Source organism: Hirundo rustica, chromosome 12 (assembly GCF_015227805.2).
Source record: "Hirundo rustica isolate bHirRus1 chromosome 12, bHirRus1.pri.v3, whole genome shotgun sequence".
NCBI classification, from domain to species: domain Eukaryota; kingdom Metazoa; phylum Chordata; class Aves; order Passeriformes; family Hirundinidae; genus Hirundo; species Hirundo rustica.
This window is the reverse complement of record NC_053461.1, coordinates 16,168,048-16,193,030: the sequence shown is the minus strand read 5'-3', so window position 1 is coordinate 16,193,030 and position 24,983 is coordinate 16,168,048. Positions and strand designations below refer to the sequence as shown.

Sequence of the window (24,983 nt, the reverse complement as noted above, 5' to 3'; positions counted from 1 at the left end):
GTCTGCTCCATGCAAAGTGGTAAAGAAATTGGGGAAACTGTTCCCGAACTCCCTGCAGCGTGCACTGGCACGTTGTGATTGATCTGCTGGATGTACAGCCAGATACAGGAGCGTCTATGTGATTAAGCAGTTTAGGAGTAACTGGAATTACCAATTGTGCTGGTAATTAGCTGAGAAGTTATGGCACTAAATCCATAATTTTCATATGGGTCTTTTGGACTAAGCGCTTTTTAACCTCTGAAAGGTCATTTCCCCTGTGTGAAGTGAAAAACTTTTGCTGATGGAGCGCAACAAATGAGCTTTGTACGTGTGTCTGGCCCGTGGTACCTGGGGTGGAGGAGCGGCAGAGGAAGCGCCTGGCTTCTGTTTCCTCCCGTGCTAACGTAGTTGGTTTGGATAGTGAGCACCATGCTTCCTCCGCTGCCACACCTCAACTTTTTCATTGTGAAAAATGCTGACAGCAAGTCGAGATGCCTTTTCCTCTTCTCTTTTCACATTGCTGGAGTGGTGAGGGAGAGCACGAAGCTGGGGCTGGGCTGGCAGGGCAGAACTTGGTTCCACGCCAGACAGACCCCAGGAGCGATGCTCAGCAGGAGCATCTCAGGTCTTCTTACAGGTCAGGGCTTTTCAAAGGGAGCCTGAAAAACTTTTTAGAGGACACTGAATATGTGTCTGAGTTCCTTCAAAGATTTAACCTTGTGCACTGGAGATTGCTGGTTACCCTGGAAAAGCTTTGCTCTGGCTGCTTCATCCAGCTGATTTTCTTTATGAAGGGATCTGATGCAGCTCATGTGTCACCTGCAGATCTTTGGCGGTGCTGAAACCCCCATCCTGTCCAAACCTGGCACGTGGAGGTGTCCCCATGGCTGGGACTTTGGGAGTGCCTTTAGGAGGGTTGAGAACAGGCCCAGCTCTGGGCACTGCCTCCTGACAGCTTGGAGTTAAACTTGGCTCTGCACACTTCCAACAGCAGCTTTCCAGAGCTCCCTGCCAGATGCATTTCCATCTGAGCTCATGATATAGCCTTTTCTGTTTGAGAGAGTTTATTCAAATAAAAATATGTTGGTTTTTTTTAAATTTAATTTTTTTTTTTTTTTTTTTACAACACCTCCCTCTTCGCTCACTGACAAACTTCACAACCAGACTGCGAACTTCATCTCATTTCCTTCGGGGTGTCACGGTGCCAGTTTCAAACAGTGCCTTCTATTCACAGACCACTTGGGCCTGTATAAATATTTTCCCTCTTCCGTGTGACGCAGCTCACAAAATACGTTGGATTTCGAATGTCGCTGGCGCCCCTTCTCAGAGGCAGAAATTCCTGTACAAAGCTATCGCTGTACGAGCTGGCCTGGGTAAATCTCCACTCTGGCCTTTGCAGAGAGGCTGCCCAGCTCGCTCTGAGTGGACACAAGCTGTATGAAAAGGTAAATTAAAAGTGTTTCAGGCACGTGCTGCTTTTTCCCAGCTTCCTTTTCGTCCTTCTGAGCGTTTGTGTCTCTGTCACCTCTTTTTGCCGGCGTTGTCACTGCGGCGCTTTGTGATCTTGGGTGGACTGTCCGTGTGCTTAAAATAACACTGTGCTATCTTTGTCCCCTCATTTTCTGAAAATCAGGCCACCCCTTGTACAGTCTGCATTGCTCCTAAAACCTCTGAGTCATAATTAGTGATTAGTGATTCCGCTAATCCTCTGTACAGATGGAGGCCAGTTCATTCTCCGAGACTGCAAAGAGGATAAAGCTATCAGTGCTGGAATATATTAGCTTAAATACCCTCCCACACACAAATACACATGTACACTTTTCCCCACTAAGTGATCTGTCATTCATTTAAACATGCATCAGCGGTGTGTTGGGGATGGAGATGGGGAGAGTGTGTGTCACTGAACTGAGAAGCGCCTGAATGTGCTGGATTTAGCCATTAAAAGGCGTCTTTGGCAGTCCAAGCAACGCTGGGCTCAAGGCTGTGATGTTTCTGTTGCTTTTCCAGGTGATGTGGGGTGGGTGCTGTCCTGGGGATGGGTGCCCCAGTGGACATCTCCTTGTACATCAGGAGTGAGGTGCCAGCAGAGCTGGGAATGGGGCTGGAGAGGTCACTGCACTTCCATCCACGGCACTGCCGGTGATGTGCTGCCTCCTGAGCATCCTGGCTTTACCTTTGGCTGGCCCAGTGGTTTCCAGGCAGGGAGATGTGGGCTGGGCAGAGGGTGTGAGCTTTGGAGCTGGGTGGTGTTTGTTAAGCCGTAGTGAAAGCGGCAGTAATGCCTCTCTCCCTTCAAGCCCAGTGCATCTGTTCAGCTTGCTGGGGGTGCTGGGGTGTGCTGCATCCCTTGTAGGGTCACCCTTCAGTGAAGGTTGTGGCACTGGGGGAGCTGGGATGTTCTCTATCCCCTGTAGGGTCACCCTTCAGTGAAGGTTGTGGCACTGCTGTCCCCACACTCAGCTCATTTGTGCCTCAGAGTTGCAGAGATTTCCCTCTGCTCAACTCCAGCAGCTTCCTGCCTCTTACAGGTGTGCTGTATCTCTTTTAAAACTCTGTTTTTCCTCAGTTTGAAAGTGCAGCTGAGTTATGCAGCCCTGGTCTATGTCTGTTTGGAAGCCACAGATCCTCTGAGGAGCTGTGCTCTCCCTGCTCCAGCTATTCCTGTCCCTGTGGTTATCCCAGCAGGGCAGAAGCTGGCACCGCCCAGGTAACCTTCACATCATTTCTCTAAGGAAACATGACTCACTGTCTATTTTCCATCTTATTTTTGGGGCTCTGGAGTCTGTTTTGGAGACAAATACGATTTTGTTGCTCTGAAATCCTCTCCCAGAGCTGTCTCACTGCCACCTCTTAGGCTGCTGGTGCAGCCTGGACCAGCTGGCTGGACCTGACCTGGCACCCTCCTGCCTGATGTGGGGCCAGCTGATGGTTTTTTCATGAAACCTGTGATACCGAGCACAGAGTGGAAAGCTTTTTGTAGTCTCATGACTATGAGAATGTTGGCTTTTACAGAACACCTTGGGGGAGAAAGAGACAACTCTTTTGTCTGCAGCTGTTTAAGGGGTGGTTATTCGATCAAAGCTGGTTCTTCTGAATGGAACAAGGAGGGTGAGACACCTCTGGCACCTCGCTGCATCCTGGGGGTCTGCTTATTCATGGAGAAGAGGGGAGCAGGGCTGGCTCACCCTGTGTGCTGGGTGCACCAGGCAGTGCTGCTTCTCTCCCCAGCATTGCTGGCAAGGCTCTGTCTTTACTCAGTGCCCTGAAGCTTCATGGAACCTGTTGCTGGCCTCAAACACTCGGCACAGAGCCTCCTGTTTGTGGGATTTCAGCTGGGCTAATGGGCCTCGGGATCTCTGAGAAGTGGGAGCCACATCTGAGGTGTTTCTGTCCAAAGTTTGACCCATTCTCATTCTGGGAAAAGCAAGTTAGCTTGTTCCAGGTGTTGAGCTTAATTTTGTTTTTTTCCTATTAAAATAGATCCCTTGATTTTAAAAATTGGGTTGGAAGAGTCCTCTGTGTCCATAGTGACTGCTCAGTTGAGAGTATAAATAACTAAATAAGAGCATGCAGATTTTTGAAGTAACTGCAGGTGTAAATTTGAGACTTTGTGCCTCTCGTGTACCTGCCTGAAGGTCAGGTTGGAACTCTGGAAGTTGCAGCTTCCTGGATTTGGGTGCACAGCTCTTTGTTGTTCTGTTGGGTTTTTGTGGGTTTTTTTCCCATTTTCAGTGACAGCAGTGTCAGTTGTTTGAGTTTCCTTTGAGGAGAGCTGTTTTTGTGACACCTGTGCTCTGCCTGACACAGTTCCACCCTTTGTGCTGCAGTCTCAGAGCTGGGGGGTGTGTGAAGCCTGGTGGGTTGATGTGCCAGTGGGGAAGGGATCAGGGGATCAAAGTAGAACTCGGTGGTTTGCACGCAGAGAGCAGCCTGCAAAGGAGCAGCAGAACAGCAGGCTGATGCTTTACTCCTCTACCAGCAGCAAAGTGCGCTCCTGTAGAGCGGGAGCAAGTGCAGAAGGATGGCCAGGGGTGTGCCCACGCCCTCGGTGCAGGTGAAGGTGCGTGTGCTGAGCACACGAGCTCTGGTTATCCCTGCTCCTGTATCCCTTCAGATGGCTTGGTCCTGCTGCCACAGGGCTCAGCCTTGCTCCAAGGGGCTCAGACTGGGGATGGCTGGAAGCTTTAGTGCTGTGCCAGGTTTTCACACAAAGGCTCCTCCTGTCCCCAGTAGCAGAGTGTGGGTGGAGGAGCTGGGAGGGGTGATGGCAGCTGCCAGCGGGGGGGTGCCCAGCCCCATTGCTGTGGCACAGGGATCATGATCCCACACCGAGGTGTCTCACTGCCCCAGGACTGGCACCTGTGCTGTGCCTTTGGTCAGTAACTGCTGGGTTTTCATTTGGTTTTGTTTTATAATAAAGGGGTTAATATCACAGGAAAAAAAAAAAAAAAAAAAAAAAAAAAAACCAATTGTAATGCTTTCCCATTTTTAACAATCCCATTTCACCCCCTTGTGTCCCCTGACTCACTCTGGAAGAGCTTTTGTTTCTGAATCTGTAATCAAAGCAACAAAAGCGAAGGTCACTTCCTTCAGATTATGTGGCAACGGAAGGAGTCCGGGATCGTGTCTCCCTTCTTCCCCAGCTCAGATGTACAGAAAACATGAGGGCTGAGTGCATGCACGCTGGGACTACTGCTTGCCTTTCTCCAGTCCATTTAAACCAGCAGGGTGTGTGATGTGGAGGTAAGAGGCTGTATTTTAATTTCTGATGCTTAGCAGTGACAGATAATGTTACTTACTGCTCACGCGGTGCTGTCCTGAGTGCAGAGCTGGGAGCTCCACAGAGCCAGAAAGCAGCACACAGCAAAGTTTGGGGTGGTGTGGGCCGAAACTTTTCTGCTTGCTCTTCTCTTTGCCTTGAAGGATCGGTCCATAAAAATGTCTCTGCATCTTTTGCACCCCGTTGAGGAGATAAGGGGCTGTCTGTTTATCCCCAGAGTTTACAGCTGCTTTTTCCTGCCTTTGTTGTAAAAGCTGCCTTGGCTACTTCAGCAAAGGGCTAAATCCAAGCTGGATTCTGGTAACTTTGCTGCAGCTGGAGCAACGATTTCTAACTTCTGGCTGGAGAGAAAAACCTCTTTTCAGAGATTACCCTTACGGGCTGCTTGAGATACGATTTAACCCGAACAAAGCACAGATTCATGAGTCCCGAGGAAAGGCAGTCAGTGCCTGGTACAGTAACTCCTTTCAGCATGCAACTATTAAATATCTCCTCATAAGGTCCCCTCCCCTCCAACCCCCAAAAAACCCTTGTGAGGAGGCAGCCTGGAGATGCAGCAGCACACACAGAGCTGGGGGGTAACGGCTGCTGAGAAAGAGCCTTTGATCCAAAGCGCATGTTTGGCTTTAAATGCGAAATGTTTAAACGTGGAACCATCTGGATCAGCCCCCCTGAGCGCCTGGCAAGGTGCTGGCACTGGGAATGTTGGCTCCTCGCCTCCGCAGAAACGCTGCTCGCTGCCTGCTCCAGCCCGTACCCGCTGTTGGGACTTCTCTTGGTTTGTTTATTTGCTCTCTGCGACGTTTTTAATGAGTTGCAGGTTTCAAGGACTTGTGTTTTAGCCTCCTTTTTAAATGATTTTTCATCTCCTTCTTACCTGATGTCTGTCCAAGGCTGGCATCTGGATTTCCTGAGGGGCTGTTGCAAAGCATGAGTGGCTGGAAGAGTCCGTGGGGGGATGCTGGGTGCAGGGACAAGGATGGGGCAGGAGAAGAAGAGATTCAAGATGACTTTAGGGGATGAGAGGCTGCCTGGAGGGGATGGCAATTATTTAGTCAGGGTTTGCTCTGCTGTGCCTCCTGCTTTGGGAGCCTTCCCTCAAAAACCCAACTCAGGGGTGAGTAGGGAGTTGGTGGAGGGGACAGAGGAGCATCCTGTGAGAAGCCATCAGAAATGGGGGGGAGCTTCAGGGCTGGGCAAAAAAGGCATCAAGGGCAGGGTGTGGGTCTCCAGGGATGTGAAACCACTCTTTCATAAAGTCTGTAACCATTCCTGTAACAGGGAAAGCTGAGTTTGTTCAAGTCTGTCAGGGATGGCTTCTGGGATGAGGTAAAACTCAGGAGAAGTTACCAGAGGATCTGCACAGAATAAACCCTGAGATTTGTGTTGTAGGGACTCAAGCAAAGAAGCTGGAGCTTAACTGCTTTGCCTCCTGGCTGAGGAGCAAAGGTCAGGACAGGTCACAGGAGGGCAGGTGGCCGCTCCTGCCCCTCTGTGGGTGCTGCTTATTCAGGGACAGAGGATGCTGCTGCCTCCAGGCTGTGCATTTGTTCTGTCAGGTACCATCAGGAAAGCACTCTGATCCCACAGGACACCTTTTCCCCCCGAATTCCCAGGGGATTGTGCTGGAACAAGCCACCACGGTGGGCTGTGTGCAGTGATGAGCTGCCTGCAGTGTCTCAGCGCTGCTGGTGATAAGCTGTCTCCAGCAGACACGAATTTACCGGCTGTGTGCTGCCAAGGAAAGCAGATGTTGGATTTCATTGACTTGATATTTCTGGCAGATTTGTACTGATTGCTTCCTATTAATTTTCCAGACAGTTTTTTTTTTTAATAGCATTAGTTGTAGAGTTGCCTGCCTGTTCTTTTGTGGCAGGGATGGTGCATCAGCACTCATGGAATGACATGACCTGATGGAGAAATACCTCAGTTTTCAGCCTGGGACACCTTTAAGGAGAATACTCCTGCAATAAAGGTGCTGATCCTTCAAGAGGACGGCTAACCTCTCCCTCTCTGTCAGAAGGACTCAGCACCTGTGTTAACACCACCAGAGAGATCCTGTGGCCTTTGGCAGTGCCAGGAGAGGTGAAATGCTGGCTGGGTGCTGCTTGGCAGCTGAGGCCAGCACAGCCAGACTTTAGCAGCAGTTCCTCCCCCTGCCTCCCGCAGTGGGGCTGATGCTGCCTGTGCCACTGTGCTTCCATCCCTGTGCTGGTGCACAGTGAACAACCCCCATGTGGAATGGAGCAAAGGCGAGCACAGGAAAGCTGTGGGTAGCATCAGGAGAGGCAGCCACACTGCAAGATTTCCTCATGGTGAGGAGAGGGGTGATTTTTTTACATTGCACACTCTTGGTAGGGAGCAAGAATTCTGCAGTTTTGCTGCTTGTATTTTGCTCCTGGCAAAGGGCTTTAACTCCTGGCCGGGTTACTGGATTTACCATTCCGAGGAAAATTGAATTCATTTTTTTCCTGGATTTTAATTTATTGCTGTTCTTTGGTTTTGTTCAGTTTTCGGGGGTCTTATTACAGCGTGCTCATCGTTATCTCTGAGAATTTTGGGAGAGGAGGATGAGATTTAGAGCCCCATGACCTGCTCTGCTGAGTGGGAGCTTTCTAATAACCCCAAGAGGCTGTGCCTGTGCTATGTGAGCCATCAACAGAGTGAATGAAGGAGTCCCTTAGATCTGCCATCCCCTGCACGGAGAAATAATGGAATAAACGGGGAGAAGGAGGCTTGCATGGAAAGTGTTGGCACGTGGCCCTGCAAAGCCCCAGTGCCTGCAGTGAGCGAGAGCACTTGGGCTGTTCCTGTGCCAGACTTTTTCACTGGCTCAGCTGGTGGGGCTTACATGAAAGGCAGTTGATGCTCTGCAGGAGCCAGTTGTTTTTTTCATCCTATCTCCAGCTCACATGGCTATTTTAGGAAGGTGCCATGCAACCCCGGCAGCCTCTCAGCCCCCTGTTCCAGGCACTGTGTTTTATCTCCAGCTCGTTGCCAAACTTCAGCGGAGCCAACGTTTCCATGCAGAGCACCATCAAAGGGGCATCAAAGTGCAAAGCTTGAGCTTTTCCCCAGCCTGTCTCGTCTTAAAACGTTATTTCTGTGCGTGCCATTCACTTATGGCTTCGAGTGTCTGTCCCTGCCTGGCTGGTCCTGAGAAGGAAAACCCCCTGAGGGCTGGGAATGGCCCTGCACGGTGCCTGCAGATGCTGGGGGTAAAGCTGTGAGTGTGCAGAGCCGAGGTGACCTCTGCAGCCCTTGGCAGGGGTGGGGGTGGCACTTGGAGTCACCTGCTTGGTCCTGCAGGATGGTTTGCCAGAGCACAAGGGAGGAAAGATGGAGCCAGCCACCGTGGGGGCATCGCTGGCTCTTGAGCATTGAGCAGATACTGTTAAAGGTTAACGGGGAGATAACAAATGATTTAAGGCAAAACCCTGACCCTGTTAAAATTAATGGCGAAATTAATTGACTACACTGGAGACAGGACTTCAGCCAAAGGCTTCTTTATGACTCCAAGATTAGGAAGGAGAGGCAGCATGTCTGGAGACGTGGTCTGCCCCCATAACGCCGGTGGGAGCTCTGCCACTGCCCTGGAAGGGATCACTGCGGGTTTATTGTGTCTGTGTGTGCCCGTGGGGTTGTGGCAGGAACCCCCTGGCTGGTGTGAGCACAGCCTGAGGAAACAGCAGTTTCTGGAGCCAGAGCTGACCCACTGGGCACTGCAGGAGGTGTCATGGGCCAGAGGGGAGGGCACTGCACTGCTCTGTGGAGAGGCACACAGCAGGGTGGGATGTGGCACTGGGTCAGGGCAGAGCTTCCTTCCTCACACCTTCACTCGTGGGAGCATTTCCAATCCTCACCCATCAGTTTCACCCTGAGCACCTCCCACCATGAGTGATGGCACCCAAGTGCTCAGGGAAGCCATGGGGGTTGCAGACAGGCTCCCAGAGCGTGCGTCATGGTGCTGTTGGACATCTGTGCAGATTGTTTAAAAAGCTCCCACAGCAATGCTGCTACAGCCCCAGACTTTTCTGCCTGTTGTTTTCCTGCTTATTCCTTAAAGTTCTGAGTGACTCCAAGCGCTGGAACACGATGAAGCCTCGCTCTCCCAACAGACACACCAGGAAACTCTGAGGTCATTTAAACCATTAGAACTTTTTCCCTCTTCCCCCCAGCTGCATGCAGGCCCCTTCCTTCCAGAAGGACAGGCAAAGGCTTTTATTTTCCTGAGATGTGCCTGGTTAGGGCAGCTCCTTATTGCCAGACACTCCTGCATTTCACATTTTGATCAGGCTGGACACAAGCTGGCTGGTTGTACCCAAGTCAATGAGGCAGTGCAGGTCTGAGGCAGCTGAGGAGCTGATCCTAAATGCCAAAGGAAAAAAAAAAACCCACCTAAATTCCAATGAAAAGCTGAAGTGTAGGGTCTTCAGTATTAAGCTTTGAAATCTCTTACAGGTTTGTGAGTTACAGAAGAGAGGTTTGGATTAAAAAAAACCAAAAAACAACAGAAACTTTACTAGAAATTACTGGTGGTGCTGGTTAAGTGCAGCTCAGGTAGGGATTTGGACATGAAATCTGTTGGAGTCCAGGGCATTCCTTTAGTTGCCCTAGAAGGTCAGAGACCTAGGCAGGAAGGTCTGGGACCCCAGCCCAGAGCTCAGAGAGACACTGGCTTTAATTTCAGTCCATAGGAAAAACTTCCTACACTGAGAGAAAGTTTACAGGCCACAAAAATGTGAAAAAATAGTAGTGTAGCTTATCACAGAGTAAGAAAATAGTAGTTTTAGGTTCCTAGCATTAAAGTGAATAAGGACAAAATAGAGAATCTGAGGCGTTGTCTCCTTCTTCTTCTCCTTCTCCTTCCCTCACTCCATTGCTGCATTGATGTGGCACAAAGTAGTTTGTGAGGATTGGGTCAAAGTAAAGATGACCTTTTTAGTAATAGTAATAGACATTAGTAAGAAATAGTAAACGAGAAATACGTAGTAATTAGTATAAAAGATATGGACAACCCAGCTCAAGAGGAGACGTAAAGAATCCATGCAGCTGCGAACATCTTGTCAGAGAAATCCTTCAAAGATCCAGGCTGGTGCTCTAGGTTTGTGCTGCTGCCTCTGAGGCACTGCCAAAGCAGGGTGGAAGCATTTTGGGATTCCCTCGTGGCACAGACTTTGTGAAGTCAGTGTGCAAAGGGACAGCACTGCCTTCTGGGAGAGGGAATTTTGCTCTTTGGGTTTTTATATTATTTTCTTCAGTGCTCTGACTGTCTGAGCTGCTGTGGTGTGCCTGTTTCAGAAATAAATGAGGCAGTTTTTATAATCTGTGTACTAATGACGTGCCACTGTTCAATTTCTCACTTTTCAAACTGCAGGTTTAAGGCTCTGTGCTGGCCATTTACGTAGTGAAAATGCTTCCCCTTTCTCTCTCATCACTGGATGCATCAGTACAGGTTTTTTGGGGTTTTTTTTCTGCCTGTAAAATATCTCTTGGAGTTATTCCTCTGCCAGTGAAGTTCAATTTCATGTGGTTGCCCTGCTAGGAGCTCTGAGCCTCTCACTGGCAGACACAGCTCCCAGTTTTGTCTTAATTATGTGCAGCTTATGTGTAATCCCTGCTTCTTTGGCCAGAGAGTTTTTACGGTTTGGGTTTTGTTGGGTTGTTTTTGTTTTTTTTTTCTTTCTCCAGACCTTAAAACAAAAGAAGGCTTAAAAATAGAAGTCTGTGGCAGATAGGCCAAGTGACTTCTTTGTGACTTGCCCAGTTCTGGGAGGGAGGAATCTGACCTGGAGGGAATACAGCACATTGGGGTTTGCTCCTGACCCAGACCCTTCATGATTCTCCATTCCTGAGCTTCCCTTCAGGAGATGTGTTATTCTCACAGCTTTTTTTCTTTTTTTTTGGCTTAAGGGTTTGGGTTTTTTTGAGATTTCCTGTTTACACCCTGTCTAATTACTCTTTTCTTTTTCGGATTTTTTCCCTAACGGGCTGACACACATGGATGTCTAAAAATATTGCATGTAACAAGCAGCTTTGCATGGGGAGGATGTTTCTGTCCAAAAGAAATAGCATAAATATCCTGCATGTGCTTTTTTTTCCCCCAACTAAACATTCAGGCTCAGGATATTGTAGGGAATTGGTCTAAATAGCCAAGAAGTGTTTTTTTGTGTATTTTTTTCTTTTTCTGTGCCTTGCTGATTTTCTCTTTAAAGGCTGGATGTTCTGGAAAATCTGCTTTGATTTTAGGTGGAGAATTTGTCATATCTTTTTTTTGTGACACAAAAGGGAGGACAAAATGTTGTTTCCCCTCAGCTAATGAAGCCTTTATGATAATGCTAATTTTCTATGTAGAGCTACAATCTCACCATATGCTTTAATTTTCACACATGGATATTCTGAGAATTGTTTGTTTCCCTTCATTATCTGCCTTTTTTACTGAAGATTTGGGCGAATCAGATTCTTGCTGACAGCCTGTAAATTAGGAGAGCTGCAGTATTTTGATATAACCGTGTTTGTACAGAGGAAAGTGCTTGTCTCCTTTCAGTCCTCTCAGTTTTTGAGGTGTTCCTGCTTACTTGTGTACAGAGACTACAAGTGACTTTGGGATGCTGGATTTTTATTGTTTCCCAGTCTCTCAGTGTGGTTTTGCCAAAAATAGGGCTGTGTAATGTCTCTCTCCTAATTTCCTGTTGGGAATGAGACTTCTTTTACTGGATAATAGCTTAAATATTAGCAGGCTTTTAAAAATAACAGCTAAGATGACCAATCTGGGGGCACGTTGCAAAAACTGTTCCTTTGTGCAGACAATGCCAAATCATTGAGAATAAGCTGAAAACAGATTTGTGTGTGTGTGTATAAATATCTCAGGATTGTTCACACCAGCTCTTGACTGAGCCAGACAGCTGTGCTCATCTCCAGTGACGGATTGGTCCAACACACAGAAAATCAATTATATTGTTCAGATTAGCAGGGCGTCCTGAATTAAAGATGAAAGAAAATGTATCAGTGAGGGCTTCAGGGCTTTGAGTCTTTGGGGAGCCTGGTGCCCTGGGGCTTGGGACACAGCAGAAGTCCCTTCCCACAGCCTGAGGAAACAGACCTGTGAGAGGATGTGCTGTGGGGAATAAATCAGATAAATCACACCAGCGTCATTGGGGGAGTTAAAAAGGAGTCCTTTGCTGCTCCGGCTCCAGGAGCTCAGAGTCTCCAGTTGCTGAGCTGGAGGAACTTTTCCCTGCCCAAAATCCATTGATGAAAGTGATGGAAGCCTCCTCATGAAGCTCTCCAGCTTTTCTCCAGGCAAGATGATGGGACCAGATTACTGGTACCTGTGACCGATGTGCTGGGGCACTGCAGTCATGTCACACCTGGGATGTACAGGGCTGGTGGAAGGGGGTTGACACTCCACAGCTTGTGAGGTGAGCTTGCAGCTGCAGCAGCTTCCAAAGCTTTTGGTTCTACCTCCTGTGCAGAAAACTTGTGAAGCGTGAGCCTTGCCTCGTACATCAGAGCCCTGCCTGCGCAGGGAGGCAGCTGGATGCGAGGAGAGCGCTGTCTCCTGGAGATGACCTCTCTGGTGGGCGACATTCCTGACGCAGGATGGGCTCGCACTCCCCTGTGATGGCAACTTGGAGTGATTTTCTTCTGATTGTAAGAAGGGGGTGAGCCAAGTGCAGTGCTCTCTGCCCCATCAGCACTGGGGTGGGGATGTTGGAGTGAGCTCCCGCACAGCTGCAGGAAGCAGGGTGCCTGTGGCCGAAGTTTTGGGTGTGCAGGGGGAGGAGAAAGGGCTCGGGCTGCCCAGGTTAACACTGCTTTGTTTAGGGGTTGCAGCCTGAGATGCAAAGCTGATGGTCACACCAGCAGATCTGTGTTCCTTGAGCGGGCTGTGGTGCCACACGGTGAGTACCTGTGTCTCATCCTGGGTGGAGAAGGTGTTTCAGCAGGAATGTAGCCCTCAGGTGTCCAGGAATGGGCTGGAGGCGGCTCTTCTGGGAGCTACAGCCACGGGCATGCCATGGGGTGAAGAGTTCCTGGGGTGACAGGAGCCCGTGGCCACAGGGCTCTGGGGATGCAGGTGGGTGCAGGTTTGTCACAGGTGTGTCACAGCAAAGGCACCGTGCTTTGTCACTGGGCACCTTGGCATCTTCTGCTGCTTCTCGATCGAGCTTTGCAGCGTTCTGGGGAGTGGATGTGTGATTTCTGAGAAAAAAAAAAAAAAATCTGGCATCTTTAGGTTTTAAGTGTTGTCTGCATCTATATTTGTAAATGAGACTTCTAAGCTGTTTCCTTATGTTGTCTCATCAACAAAATCAGGGATAATTATATCTTGCCTATCTTCAGGGGTGTCATGAGGTTTATTTACTTTCAGGTGCTTCACAGTTACCTTGGATAGCTGAATTGAAGCATGGATGATGCTTGGTATTTTTTATGTTTTAATCCTTCCAGATACCTTTCTTTCTCCTCAGCACGAGGCTTTGTGGATGTGTTTGCTATAAGAGAAACCTTTTTCTACTTAACAACAGACAACCGAGGCAATTAAAACCCTCAGAAGTGATTGATGTGATTTCACTGGGTGAAAGCTAAAGCAGCTCACAATTAAATAGTGGCAACCCTCGTGCTATCTCAGAGCAACAGATGGGGAGTGATTTAATAGCACGATTGGATCTGACACCTCGCAACGGGGGCAGATTGGTAACAGTGTGCCAGAGCCAGAAACGCGCTCCAGCCTCGAAGGGTGCGCTGATGCAATGATTAATTGATGGGAAGGGGCGACTTAGTTACGAGCCTGCCCCGGGAGCAAATGGACCCGGGAGCGGATCGTAATGGATTTAAGGGCTCTGGGCGCTGCGTTTGGGCAGCAGATGAATCCCGGGGAGCGTGATGCAAGCTGGGGTTGGGGCGCTGCAGCTTTGCTTCCAGAGCCCGAGGGATGAAGGGCTGGAGGGGGCACCTTGCCGGGAGTGCGGGGCATGGGGGATGATGCTCGGGGGGTGCAGCACCGAGATCGCTGCTGTCCCCAGGGTGGAGCAGCCTGGTGCTCTGAGCTGCTGCGTGCGCCCTGTGTCGCTCCTCATCCTGCACAAACTCACGTTCCTAGCAGTAAAACCAAGTGAGAGGAGGGGGTTTCTTCCCTCCAGCCTCGCTCTGCACACCGTGCTGGTACCAGTCTGGCTGTTTCGGTGGGCGGTGTGATGGCAGTGCCAGAAGCGCTGCGCGGATGCTGCAGCCCGGTTTCCCCGGACGCTCCCGGGAGCTGTGCCCGCAGCCGCTCATCTCTGACCTGCTGGCAGAGCTCCTCAGGAGGGCAATCCCTCTCGGCTTTTGCTCAAAAGGAGCTCAATTAGGTGGAACAATGGAGCTTTGTCGATTTGGGTGCTTGGGGCAGGAGGGCTGGCCGGTGACAGGGGCGGCTGTGTCTCGGCAGCCCTCGCTGTGCAAACAGAGCTGGGAGGTCTCTGCGCTGGACCGGGGTCACCTATAAATCGTGTTTATTTTTAAATAAACACGCTGGGTGTGCAGCGTGCACGGGGCCAGGAGGTGATGAGAGGTGCTGATGGCACTGCAGCTCAGCCCCGTCCTTGTCCCTGTCCCCGCCGAGCCAGAGGGATGTGAAAGGAGAAACCATCGCGTGTCACTGTTTAAATCCCTCTGGGAGCCCCTGTCTAAGCAAACCACCCCCGGCCTCTGCTCTCAGCTCACAATTTACAGCCGGGAGCTTGTGCTGTCAGGAAAATGAGTTACTTCGAGGCTGGGAGAACAAAAATGAAAGCCAGGTTTCCTTCACCAGCTCTCACCCGGAGAGTGCTGCGAAGCTGATTCCTCAGTGAAGCTGCTGAAAGGCCCAGAATTAGAACAGATATTAAATAATGTAAAAGCTTTCATTGAAATGTATTAGATTTCAAAGGGCAGATATTAAAAGGGCATAATGGGTAGCTATTTCTGAATTGCTCACCTCCTAAAGAGAGGAAGAGTCTTAGTTTGCAGGAGATAAATGTGACGTGAAAGAGGTGGTTCAGATACAGCATCAGAGGTTGCAAAGCTCATCCCGTTCTCACTCGTGCAGCTCAAGCGTGAACTTGATGTGTTCAACGTTCCTTGGTGTGTGCAGCTCCTACGTAAGAATCCCAGGCAGGTGAGGACTTTCAGGAGCTGCCCAAGTGAAAATGTTCCTGTGCTGATGTAGAGACTCCATCTCTTCTAGACACAGGTCAATGGGCCAGGTCTGGGCTGACCTGTCTGCAGGGAGGGTTGGATGGGTCTGGGTTTTCTGGGTCCCTGGTCTTCCACAGCAAAAGCCTGTGGCTGTGGCACTGGCCAGGCTGGTTCATCCTCACGTTGAATTCTCACAGCATTTATGGTTTTTTTAAAATCTGATTCTGAGTGCTGCTGAGCACCCTTAATTCCAGCTTGGAGTTGACAGGAACTGAGAGTGCTGAGGCAGCTCCCCAGGTGGAGTCCTTGGAGAAGGACTCTCAGCTCGGGTACGGAGTCAATTCCCTTACCCATCAAAATCAGACATTTGCCTCACACTGCCCTTGTCCCCAAGCCTCATGTGCTCTGCTGCAAGCCAGGAAAGCCGGGAATCCTGTCCCTCCTGACAGGGCTGTGTTGCTGTCTTTGCAGATGACCGAGGGCCGGCACTGCCAGGTGCATCTCCTCGATGACAGGAACTTGGAGCTGCTGGTTCAGGTACAGGCTTTGCTCTTTTGGGGGCTGAAGGGAGGGTTGAAGAAAAGATTTACCTCTTAACTAGAAGAACTCACAGCAGTGGAATAAGCGTGCTGAGGGGGTATGTGCTTTTCCTGACACCTGGATTAGCTGAAGGGTTTCCCCGTGCATCGTGGATGAAATACCTGCCATCAGCTCTGCATTCAATTTTTGCTTTCCCCAAAATTCATAAAGGGTATTAAACACCCCCCCTTGTGGTGGTGTTATTTGTCATTTAGATGGGAACAAAACTCTGTGGTTTGGAGGATGTTCTATTCCCATAACAACTCAAAGCATGAGATCTTCCACTACACAATATTTTCTTAATTGAAAAATCCTTCCTGCTATAAGTGCAGGAAAGCCTGGGACTCTGCCTTCTCCCCCAGAAAGAGGAAAGCAGCACTCAGTCTGTGCCCTGCAGCTTAATGTCATGGATTAAGCACAGAATTTCCCCTCCATGCTCCACACATCCCACACAGCTCCACTGAGACACCCTGAGTCTGATGTGTCACTTGTGTATTCAGTTGTACAGCAGGGTTTTAGCGGGGCCATATGTACCCAAATACCAGTATTTGCACAGAAAACTTCTTTTATTAAAAGCCTGGACTGAAATGAATAAAATTATTTTTGTTCTTTCAATAGCCCAAACTTTTGTCTCGGGAGTTACTGGATCTGGTGGCCTCACACTTCAACCTGAAAGAAAAGGAGTATTTTGGGATAACGTTTATCGATGATACGTGAGTGTGTTTATTCTGTTTAAACAGCTGTGTCATTATTGCAATGTAAAACCTTATTTCTTATATGGTGGCAGCTTGGCATGATGGAAAAATGACCTTTTCTTTCAAAGAAGAAAGCTTCCTAGCTTGTGCTGGTGGCTGGGGAAAGGGGAATGCACAAACCAGAAAATATTTGGAAAATATCTTCTGGGCACAAACCAGAATATCCTTGTAAAATGTTTTCCTGATGATTTCATATTTCATATTTGTCTCACTGATTCAGTGATCATTTCCCATGTGAACACCCTCAGCTTTCCTCCTCTGCACTTTTAGTAACAACAAAAAGCTTTCGCATTTATTTCCAAAATGAATTGCTCCTACTGCTTTGCACCTGAATCTCAAATGTATTATTGAGCCTTTTAACCCCAAATTTCCCGAGCAGAGTGAGCTATGAGCTTAGTCCTGCCCAGGAACCACTTTCCTCTGGCTGAGCCTGGGTGTGATGCTCCGTCCAGCCGTGGGAGATCAGTTCCATGGCACTAACCCAGAGTCAGCGGGGTTAATTGCAGTCTCACCTGGTGCTCAGGCTCATCTCTCTGCAGGGCACTGAAATGCTTCCCCAGGGCCAGCATCTCCAGAGGAGTTACCTTAGCTCTGCCAGAAAAGCTGGAGCAGAGGTGCTTAGGGCAGGGGGGACATGGAGCTGTGCACTGATACAGCCCCTAAATAAACCTCTTGTCTACTGGATATGACATTAATTCCTGCTGCTCTCCATTGCCACCTTTTACTCAGTCCTGGATGGACGCCTTCACCTACAAATCCTGTTTGGGGCCACCCTGCTGAGGCACATCCCATGTCCAAGGGACACGCTGGAGTCCATGGAGCTGCTGGGAGCTGCTCCCTCTGGAGCCCTGACCCCAGAACTGAGTTATTTTTACCAGCCACTCACAGCTTGGGCTATCCCTAGAATATTTTTGCCACGTCCTTTTCACTTGCTGGAAAATACTTTTCCCCCAGCTCTTCTGTAAATCCCTTGAGGATGCTGTTTGCACTTGGCTTCTTTTTTTTATTCCCCCAGAAGAGCTGCCATGAAATTCTTCCGGGATGTTTTTGGTTGCTGGCACTGAGTCACGGGGAGGTTTAGAGCGCTGCCAGGGGATTATCTACAAGCTGTTGGTTTCCCCAGAAACTCCAGTGGGATTCCAGGGCCTGTCTTGGTGTGTGCTGGGTGCTTGGAGAAGACCGTGTGGCCTCTGGAGGGCACCCATGGCTCAGCCTTGCAGGGTTAAGGGTTAGGTTAAAATAAAGAAATCATTTGATGGGATGTTCGCCTGCCTCCGAGCTGAGTCTTGAACTTTTTGAAGTAACACTGGGAGTAAACATTGGCACTGAAAAGAACCAATTTCTGTATTTTCCACCCCAGTTTTTAACCTTCTCCCCAACCTGTTTCCATAGAGGTCAGAGCGTGTGGCTGCAGCTGGATCACCGTGTCCTGGACCATGACTTGCCCAAGAAACCGGGGCCAGCAACTTTGTACTTTGCCGTTAGGTGAGTGATTGTTTCCACCAAGCAAACATTACCACTTGGGTTTATTTATCACCAGGGGGCTTTGTTTAAAGGGACTGATTAGAGATTTGATAAAGGAAATGAATGCCAAAGCAACGAATTATTTTTAGAAGGAGATTAGGCCCTGGCTAAGTGCTGCTCTCTTTTGTATTTAACGATGAAATAAAGTAGGCTGGAACCTGATACTTTTTGAACTGTTACTAGGGCATTATTCCTAGGGTGTTTGTTGTTGTTGGTTGGTTTTTTGTTTTTGTTTTTGGGGTTTTTTGGTGGGTTTTTTGTTGTTTTAGTGGTTTTTTTTATTTTTTTATTTTTAAACCTCATATTTTAAATATCTTCTTTGCCTAACTCGTCTTTGAGTGTGCTAAATTGCACTGCAGTTTATTCAAACAATTTTCCTTACATTTTTTTCCTTCTGTTTACTTAAGGGTTGTCTGTCCTTTAAAGGGATTGCTGAGTGCTCTTTCGCTCACAGCTTAACCAGCCCCCAGGAAAGAATAAAAACCCTGGCAAAATGGTGATTTTGGCCAATGTAATTGCATTACTTTAGGGCTGTTGCTGGCAAAGCCCTGCTGGTTAAAAGCCCAAATAAAACCCACGTCCTATGAAACGGAGCTGCGCTGGCAGAAAAGCCCAAGCATCATATTCTTAATATTGTTGGAGTTTTTGTTCTCCTTGCAGTCTGTGAGGGAACGTGAGAGCGGGCTGACCTCATTTGCTTTTCAGATCTGGGTAAATTTATGCCTTGAGTGCTTAATTATTTGTAGCACTTGCAAGGCAGAGCCTCTTGTGTAGCTGGGTCGCTTGGCACCGGAGCCTCCCCGTGTCCCCCCCTGGTCAGCGAGGGGACGGGACAAACAAGTGGCACTTTGTTCTGGCTGAATACATGCTGGTGTGTGATGGTGTCCAGAGCTCCTCTTCCACACTTAGCAGGAAGAAAAAGCTCCATTTATAAAGGGATGATGGGCTCTTCAGTGCATTTACAGCGTTTGATCAGCATCTGGGAGGCCAAAGCCCATGGCTGCCCGAGAAAGCTGTGAAGGCAATCCTGTAAGCTGAGCATTCTTTGGTTGGAATTTATGCTGTTTGCTCACAGTGCTCATTTTGGACCTCACTGTTGCAAGATGGTTTTCAACAGGACAGGGTGTGCAGAGACTTGGGCAAGAGTTAATGTGTGAGGAGTGGGCTTGGGAAGATCAACTTTTAGAAGGGAATTTTAAGCCTTTCTGCTCTGGAGTCATGAGATCCAGAACAGGTAACCGAGAAGGCGGGCAGTGAGCTGCAGAGCAGGAGGAGGAAGATACAGAAATCACTGCCTGATCCGTAGGAAATAGATATTCCTGCAAAAAAGCCACTTCAAAACCTGCAGTTTCCAGTTGCTTTACTGGGAATGGAGGAATCCCTGCTTTTTCTTCATCACTTCTCATCCCCGAGCTCTTGCTGTTCAATAAGGAAACATGTGATGATCCTTTGAGATTTTAATTATTGCCAGCTGGCATAAACTCAATCCAGTCACAGAGGTTTCTGGATGGTGCACTCAGCTGAAGGGCTCTGTGATGCAGATTGAGGACTTTCAGAAGTGTCATTTGAGTTTCAAGAACGCTGACAGCATCCTAAGGAGGAGCAGAAGGTGAAGAACACTTTATGGTGTTCCCCAATGTGCCTGCTGTGCCCTGAACATCCTTATCTCTGTGGTCCAGTGTTCCCCATCTGTGCTGGGGTGATAAGAAGGTACAGCTTGTACCACGGAGGAAATAGAGCACAGAGACAGAGCTGGGATTAGGGGCAGTGCCCTGCTGTGCCCTCACCCTAAATCCATAGATCCTACAGCTTCCTGCTCTGTGCCAGGAGTGCCTGGGAGCTGCCTCTCTTCAGAACCAGAACCGTCCTGCTTCTGAGGGTAAGTCAGCCACACCTGACCCTGGCAGAAAGAAACTGGACATGCAGATGAGGTCATTAGCTGAGGAAAATCACATTTTGGTGCAGTGAGGGCTTTAGCAGGCTGAGGAAGGTCCACTCTGGAGGACTGCTCTCGCAGCAGGTTGGGAAAGGATTAAGAGTGTGGGTCCTGCCCTCTGCTCTGCATTTCTGAAGAGAAACACTCGAGGGTATTTACAATAAACTTTACCAAAGCTGTTGGGGGAAAAAAAAAAAAAAAGCTATCAGGTGAGATCCAGAGAGGATGGAAATAGCTGTGGCTCGTAGAGTTCAGAGGGAAAGGTGAGTCATGGAAATGTGTAACAGCTTTTCAGATGTCTGGGGCAGGCTGCTGGGCTGCCCTTTGGACAGGCTGCATGCCTGTGAAATGGGTAAATTATCTGCAGAGGCGTGCTGGAGAGTGCTCTAAAATTAATTTGATGGAACACGCCGTAGGAATGTGAAACATTAAAACAATTACTATTGAATGTATCACTTCTCTGAAGTCCCAGCACAAACACTGCAAACATTCCCAACACCTGTGGCAGGTCCCAGCTCTGCTGCTGCTGGGGACTTGTTCCAGTGTCTTGCAAATCATCTGTGCCAAGTTGATCATCAGGAGCCTCAAGAGCAGCATGGGGCTGTGGGAGAGATTGGTCTGGTTCTGGTGCCCTGTCTGGGTCATCCAGCCCCTCCTGCTCTCAAGGACATGACATTGGGAAGCCCTGGGGTGATCTGCATCGCTGAGGCACTGGTGGTCCAGGTCTTTGCTTGGCTGTGAAAAAGTTGTGTAGCATTTAGTGGGAGCATCTGGTCCATCCTTTCCCAACCTGCTGCCAGACCAGCCCTCCCCAGAGTGGACCTTCCTCAGCCTGCTAAAGCCCTCACTGCACCAAAATGTGATTTTCCTCAGCTGATGATTCATCTGGTCCAGGAGCAAAGTTAATGGCTTTTATTAATGTTTCTGCTCTCCTGGAAGGAAGGTGGTCCTGCAGGGCTGCCAGCAACCCCTTTCCCCCAGCAGAGTGTTGGACTGGCTTCCCCACCTGCAACACATTTGGAGTTGCTTTTTCCCACTGCTGTGCCTTCACCTGCAGAGATGGGCTTCACTCCTGTAGCATTCCACAGGGTTTTCGTCTCATTTGAAAAGTCATCAGATATCCAGGATCTATTGAAGCAGGAGTTCCTGTTCCCTGTGTGCTGTCAGGCTCTGATTTCTGCTTGTTCCCTCCTAAAAGGCAGGAAATTAAGTGCAGTAGCTCATAGTTCCTCTGTGCTATTTTATTGCTAGAGAACAAAACACTGAGGAAATAAAATGACTTGGGAGGAAGATTAAACCTATTCAAGAGGGTAACTCATGTTTTTGGTTCTTTGTTTTTTTAATTTTCAGGTTCTACATTGAGAGCATTTCCTTTCTCAAGGACAGAACTACAGTAGAGCTGTTTTTTCTGAATGCCAAGTCCTGCGTACACCAGGTAAGACCTGGAGCTTCTTGTCCCCCTCTCTCCTCTCTGCCACATACTCAGTCCTGAGAACTTGGTAGGAGCAGTGCCTGATTTCTAGAACTAACTGAAGTATTAAGATCTCAGCATGCTGACTCTCTCCTTGCCTTGATTCTGATGCTTCATGCAAATGGATAAGGCTGATGATGGTTTCCTTGTCCTGCTGTCACAGCCCTGCCCTGTGCTCAGTGCTCTACGGTGAACCTTAAATACTCAAAAGCTTTTAAGTTACTTGAAATGTGGGTTGTAACTTCCCAGGTAGGCTCTGCTCAGTGGCACATCCTCCTACACTCTGCACAGCAAACACTCCAGTCAAGTGGCTCTTTATTGACCTCAAATCTAACTTGTCTTAAGAAGAAAAAGGCCTGTGAGGAAGATCCTGTGTTGTGGATTTGGTCCCTAATTCCTTTATTTCCTGCCTTAGTTCAGTGAGAGAGTAAATAGTAATAGCAAATCCTATAAAGTAGCAATCACAACCAGTTGTTGGAATATTTCCTGTATTTACTTTCTGGTTGAAAAGCTTCCACTGCTTTCCTAAAATATTCAGATTGGTAAAATACATGTTTTTAAAACTCACATCAGGGTGTGGTAATGAAAATCTTAAAAATAGAAGGCTGATTTGCTGCAGGTACATCTTGGTCTGGAGTAAGAGTGTGACAGCCAATTTTGCCATGCCCCTACACGCAGCTGCACTTCAGTGAACTTTGCTCTGATGCTTCTGGGATTTTCCAGTTAATGTCAAACTCTGGTGCCTTTTGTTTCCACTCATGGTTCAGTCTGAGAGGGTCACTTGGTTCTTACAACCCTCCCTTGGGAAACAATCCTGTACCGCTGTGGTGGAGCTCAGTGCAGCCAGCAAAAGTTTTTTACCTTTAATATGCTTCAGCTTTTGGAGGATTCTTACTCAGTATCCATTGTTTTATGAAAGAATATTGAAACCTGAAAGAGGTTAATGGCAGAGCTGTGACTGTGCTTTGTACAGGAATTCCTTTCTGGAAGAGTAGAGGAAATTGGTGCTTTTTTACAACACACTAAAGTTTGAAAGGTGCTTGAAGAACTTGGGGACTCACTGGTTATGGTTATTAAAAAGAAAGTCTCCATTTGATATACCTGTCACTTCAAATGAAGGGTCTTGGCAGCTTGTAGCCATCCCTAAATTAATTTTTCCTTAACCGGAGCAGTTTAAGAAGGCAAGTAGCACAAATAATCTTGGAACTGGAAAATGGGTCTGGTTTTGGGATAGAATGTGGAAAATGCCACTGCTATTGAAACTAACCCTAGTCAACATTGACACATTTGGGTGGCAGTATGTGTGTTAATGTATATGTATAAAGCATATCAGAAAGCAAAGGAGAAGAGAAGCATTAAAAAAAAAGAAGTTTGAAGGCAGGCTGGCTCTCTTATTTCCCTATGGCTTGCAAGGTGTGTGCTCTAATTGTAGCAACCCAAAGTGGGGCATCCCTGTTCCTGCAGGCAAAACTGCCAGGAGCAGGAGGTTTCTGTTGTGTCCAGTTTCTGTGGGCAGCAGAGGGATGAGGATGAGGAGCATCACCTCCTCCTGAGAGACGGATCTCTGGGCAGCACCAGGTGATTCAGCACGTGGGGAAAGCTGCGAGCCCTGGCTCTGCCTGCAGCCTTCTCTGTGCTGGCACTTTCACAGCCCAGCTCAGGCCTGTGGCTCCTTCAGCAGGAGCCAGTTCATCTACTCTCAAGCAGCTTTTAACCTTCCAATTAGCTCTTGTGAAAGTATTCTGTTCTGCGTGACGAACCTCGGGTCAGTCTCAGCTTTCAAGTAGTGGTGAAGGAGGTTTGGGGCCAACCCTCATCTGTAACTCCTGGGATGTGGACAGGAGGATGCACAAAGATGTGCATCCCCCCCAGATGTGCTCCCACAGCCTGTCCTCTGCCGTGGAGCTGCTGGCTCCTGTGTGGGGCAGGGAAGGAGCCACGGGATGAGCAGTGTCTGGATAGGAGCAGATCCCCAGCTCCATCGGGCAAGTGGCTGATGCTCACTGATGACAGCCAGGAATGTTCCCTGGCATTTCTCAGTCCAGGAGCTTAGACCTGCCTCAGCCTGGCTTTTTGTTTTTGCTTTCTTTTCTTCCCTTCCCCTTCCCACATTCTTGGAGTGAGGAAACCCCAACGTGTCAAAAAGCAGGAACCCATGTCCAGCCCACGTGCCCAGGAGAGCTCCCCAGTGCACAGGCAGTGCCCAAGGATGCCCTGCCAGGGCAACATCCCAACCTGGATCTCTGCATGAAGCCTCTGCTCTGTGTGGGCCAGGAATGTGGTTTGGGATAGATGCTGCAATACCTGGGCTGTGCTAAGGCCTGTGTGGATAAGATTGCTCCAAAGTCAGTCGTGGGTTGGTTTTTTGTTTTTTGTTTTTTTTCTTTCACGATGGTGCTTCCAAAGTTTTCACTGGAGCTTTTTCCCCATAGGGGAAACCCAGATCCAGGGTGGTGCAAATGCCTGATTGCTTGAGTGCCCTTGTGACATTCCTGAGCGCTGGCACGTGTTGACAGCACAGCAGTGTGTGGGTACCTGCGCTCCCATGGCTTTAGAGGACAGTGATGTTTTCCTGAGCGGAGGAGGGAGAGGCTGATGCTGCCCTGTGTGTGCCATGGGCATGCCAGTGCTCCTGCTGGCACATGGGACACAGCAGGACAGCCACACAAAGGCTTGGGCGAGCACAGGGGCAAAGCTCTGTGCCAGCCCTTCCTGGGGAGGGGATTTATCCTTGGCTTACAAGGTTCAGGGGCTGCATCAGAAATGTATTTGCAGTGTCCTTTGAGATGTGTGTGTGTGAAATCCTGTAAGTGGCTGTATCTAAGCAAAGAGAATGAAATCCCCCTAAGGAAATCCAGCACCTCTGGGGTCAGGCTGGAGCTGCTGGGCAATGTGTGCTGACCATCTTGTACCAGACAAATAAAAATTTAAGGTCAATACTGTAGCATATTACTATATTCTTGGTTACATAACATTACAAAATATGATTATGAGTAATAAATAACGAAATCAAATCCTGCATGACAGCTCTGAAAAAGGGTGAAGGCTTGCTTGGCGTTCTGCAGTGCACAGCCATGATTCTCTTCCTCACCTTTGAACCCCACATTCCTCCTTGCAAATATCTCTGCTCCTCTCTGCAAATCAGGCACTGCTTTACCCTGCCAGGACTTGAAGGAATCTGGGCCTTGTGCATTTTGCAATCTCTGTAGTCATTTTGGCAAGGAAGGGACAAGATAGACAATAAAATCTCAGCTGCCAAAAATTTATTTCTTTCTCCTCCCCGCCCACTCCCCCACCTCTGTGCTCTTCTCCACAGTCAAAGCTCCTTTGTGCCTCTGGGACCTTTGCTGGCACGTGCCAGGTTCGTGCATCCTCTGTGACCTGTGCAGTTCTCTGTGCATCTCCTCTGCCTCTGGGGAGCTGGAGGAGAGCCCTTTGACCCCACTTTTACTTTTGTGCAGCCTCCTTTGCCCGTGAACAGAACACAGCATTTCCTGTTGCACTTGTGGTGCCCCCTCACTGCAAAAACCTTGGCATGCAGCTGAGACAGCAAAAGCTGCCAGAGCTCTCACCCTGCCCTCCTTTCATGTCAAGCTGCCCATTCTCCCCCTGGTCTGGTGCTGCAGTCCCCTCTCAGCCCTGTGTGGTCCCAGCAGCTGCCTGGCTCCTGCTCTCCAGCATCCACACTCTTGGAGCTTGGAGAAGTCCCATCCACTGCCAGGAACAGCTTGGACCACCGAGCAGGAGGTGGGAGCTGGTGGTAATTACATATGCAGGTCTGCTGAGGTGCATTCCAGTGAC

The 24,983-nt window shown here is 48.8% G+C and overlaps 1 protein-coding gene across 8 annotated transcripts in view; it reads left to right on the top strand.

Annotated features, from left to right (window-relative positions):
- The window catches only part of FRMD4B (FERM domain containing 4B), a 132,679-nt gene that overhangs the window by 58,415 nt on the left and 49,281 nt on the right, over nucleotides 1–24,983 (top strand). For 4 of the 8 annotated variants that reach the window (XM_040076247.2, XM_058422223.1, XM_040076246.2 and 1 more), the window contains exons 2-5: nucleotides 15,389–15,454; nucleotides 16,115–16,209; nucleotides 17,644–17,736; nucleotides 21,062–21,146. In XM_040076247.2, coding sequence (XP_039932181.1) covers nucleotides 15,389–15,454; nucleotides 16,115–16,209; nucleotides 17,644–17,736; nucleotides 21,062–21,146 — 339 coding nt within the window. Of the gene's footprint in view, nucleotides 1–4,676; nucleotides 4,723–12,645; nucleotides 12,664–15,388; nucleotides 15,455–16,114; nucleotides 16,210–17,643; nucleotides 17,737–19,474; nucleotides 19,655–21,061; nucleotides 21,147–24,983 lie in introns of those variants that run through there. The other 4 variants (XM_040076248.2, XM_040076245.2, XM_058422221.1 and 1 more) reach the window with 4 other exon arrangements.